This window comes from Chanos chanos, chromosome 7 (assembly GCF_902362185.1).
Source record: "Chanos chanos chromosome 7, fChaCha1.1, whole genome shotgun sequence".
Lineage (NCBI taxonomy): Eukaryota > Metazoa > Chordata > Actinopteri > Gonorynchiformes > Chanidae > Chanos > Chanos chanos.
Genome location: NC_044501.1, coordinates 963,107 through 965,735, shown reverse-complemented (window position 1 = coordinate 965,735; position 2,629 = coordinate 963,107). Strand labels below are relative to the sequence as shown.

General features: G+C 39.3%; 1 protein-coding gene across 2 annotated transcripts in view; it reads left to right on the top strand.

Moving 5' to 3' along the window:
• The first annotated feature begins 958 nt into the window (after positions 1 to 958).
• LOC115816593 (cytochrome P450 3A27-like) overlaps positions 959 to 2,629 on the top strand; it is a 6,713-nt gene continuing 5,042 nt past the window's right edge. Inside the window, exons 1-4 of one of the 2 annotated variants that reach the window (XM_030779577.1) lie at positions 959 to 1,034; positions 1,341 to 1,434; positions 1,538 to 1,590; positions 2,426 to 2,525. In XM_030779577.1, the coding sequence (XP_030635437.1) occupies positions 964 to 1,034; positions 1,341 to 1,434; positions 1,538 to 1,590; positions 2,426 to 2,525 (318 nt within the window). In that variant the 5' untranslated portion in view covers positions 959 to 963. The remainder of the gene's footprint in view (positions 1,035 to 1,340; positions 1,435 to 1,537; positions 1,591 to 2,425; positions 2,526 to 2,629) is intronic. The other variant, XM_030779575.1, reaches the window with a different exon arrangement.

Below are 2,629 nucleotides of genomic sequence, written 5' to 3'. Positions count from 1 at the left end.
TGTGTTGTGTATAGAGGATTTTGGAGTGGAGTGTGAGCAGAGGTGACTGTGTCTGTGTCTGTGTGTGTGTGTGGTGTGTGTGTATCTGTGTCTGTGTCTGTGTAGGTGTGGCTGTTTCTCAGTGTGTATAAAGGGTTTTGGAGTGGAGTGTGAGCAGAGGTGACTGTGTGTGTGTGTGGTGTGTGTGTGCGGTGTGTGTGTAGAGGGTTTTGGAGTTAAGTGTGAGCAGAGGTGACTGTGTGTGTGTCTGTCTGTCTGTGTGAGTGTGTGTGTGTGTGTGTGAGTTTGTGTGTAGAGGGTTTTGGAGTTAAGTGTGAGCAGAGGTGGCTGTGCGTGTGTGTGTATGTGTGAGTTTATGTATATGAGTGTGTATGTGTGTGTGTGAGTGTGTGTGTAGAGGGTTTTGGAGTGGAGTGTGAACAGAGATCACTGTAACCCTATATAAGGGTTGTGGACATGTTAGATAAATTCCACAGAGGGGTGTAACAGTGCACAAAGATACAGTTTATCTTTGTCATACAGCGTGTTTACCTGTTCATAATAAGACTGTCCATATTAGGTAATCATTCACATGCTCCTCCTCTGATTTCAGATCAGTTTTTTCTAACATAAATCCAAAGGTTTTGACATCTTAAGCAAAAGCACAGCCTATGTTGTGATAGGCTGTTTCACCTGGTTTTGAAGTCATTTAATAATCAACCTGTAACCTGCCATTAAAGACTGATGAAGTCAGAGATCCAGGCTGAGCCGTGACTTTCAGTGTCCAACAATAGGGTCAAGGGACAGAGTAAGATTACAGCATGTGTTGTGATTGGTTTTTCACCCGACAGCAAAAAAATTAATCATTCATGTCTGACCTGCTCAGCCCTTAAAGCATGTCTTTGCCTGTCTGATTTCATCTCACGGGAGCCAGACAGTCAAACATATCAAACCAGTCCTTTGAGTTCTCCAGGACCAAACACAATGAATTTCCTCCCCCTGTTCTCTGCCGAGACATGGACACTGCTTCTGCTTCTACTGGGTCTCCTGGCTCTGTGAGTAATTTACTTTTATTCTCTTATTATATTATTATATACTGTCTTTTACAGTGTGTTTCATGGAACTGACTACACTGACTCCAGCTTTAACTGATTTAAACTTTATTTGGATAGAAATTGATCATTTATTCAAAGGCTAATACATTTGAACAAATGTGAAGGGTAGAACTATCAGGATGTGTCGTCAGTATGTCGGGGTAGAACTATCAGGATGTGTCATTAGTATGTCGGGGTAGAACTATCAGGATGTGTCGTTAGTAATCACATTGGTTTGTATCTCGGGATTTGCTGTGTAACCTGCAGGTACGGATACTGGCCCCATGGACTGTTTAAAAAATTAGGAATTCCTGGTCCCACACCTATTCCGTTTCTGGGAACGATGTTGAACTATAAGAGGGTGAGTTACTGTTAATGGGCTGGAGATACAAAGGGACTTTTTTTAGATTTATTTCATTGTTGTCATGTGTAATACCTAACTTTATTATGCAATTCACTTTTAGGGTTTCCAAAATTTTGACGTTGAATGTTTCCAGAAGTATGGGAAGATCTGGGGGTAAGTGTGTGAGGTTTTGTGGTGTGTATCGAATCAGAGTCATAAAGTAGTCTTTCCGTTTACCCAGAAAATATAAAATATGACCTCATGTCACTCGAAACAAGGATTTTAAACCAACGTTTACAGTTTAACCTTTACTCTTGAAGTTTCTTGAAATCAGACTTTTTAGCCATGTATCCAAAATGTCTGTCAGTTCAATGAGATTTAAATATGTAGTTTACTGTCACTTAACTGGGATTTAAATGTTTAGATTGCTGTCAATTAATTGGGATAGTAATATTAAAATTACAATCAGTTAACACAGATTTAAATGTGTAGATTGTAGTAAATTAATTGCTACTTTATTTTGTAGGTTACAGACAGTTAATTTGGGGTCTAATTTGTAGATTACACACAGTTAACTGGGATGTTAATTTGTGGATTACAGACAGTTAACTGGGATTTTAATTCGTAGATTACAGACAGTTAATTTGGGGTCTAATTTGTAGATTACAGACAGTAAATTTGGGGTCTAATTTGTAGATTACAGACAGTTAATGGGATTTTAATTTGTAGATTACAGACAGTTAATTTGGGGTCTAATTTGTAGATTACAGACAGTTAATTTGGGGTCTAATTTGTAAATCACGTGCACTCATTTCACATGAATCTGCTTCTGTTTCATGAGCCAAACTCAATAGTGCGGCAGAAATCTGAAGCCTTATTTCTCCTCTGTTTATTTGTTTATTGGTCCCGTGTTTGTTTGTTTGTCGAGTGTTGATCATGCTCTAGTTAAAAACACTGGCATTAATCAGCATGTGTTCTGTTTGTCATGTGCGATTGTTGTGATTGGCAGGATCTATGATGGCCGTCAGCCAGTTCTTTGCGTCATGGACAGAGACATCATCAAAACCGTGCTCATAAAAGAATGTTATTCCCTCTTTACCAACCGGAGGGTAAGACGCCTCACGCCTTTGAAAATCTTATCTTCCTGTATCACTGTAGTTTTCACCCTCACAACAGTTACTCACACTACACTTAGCCAACTAACCAGGACACC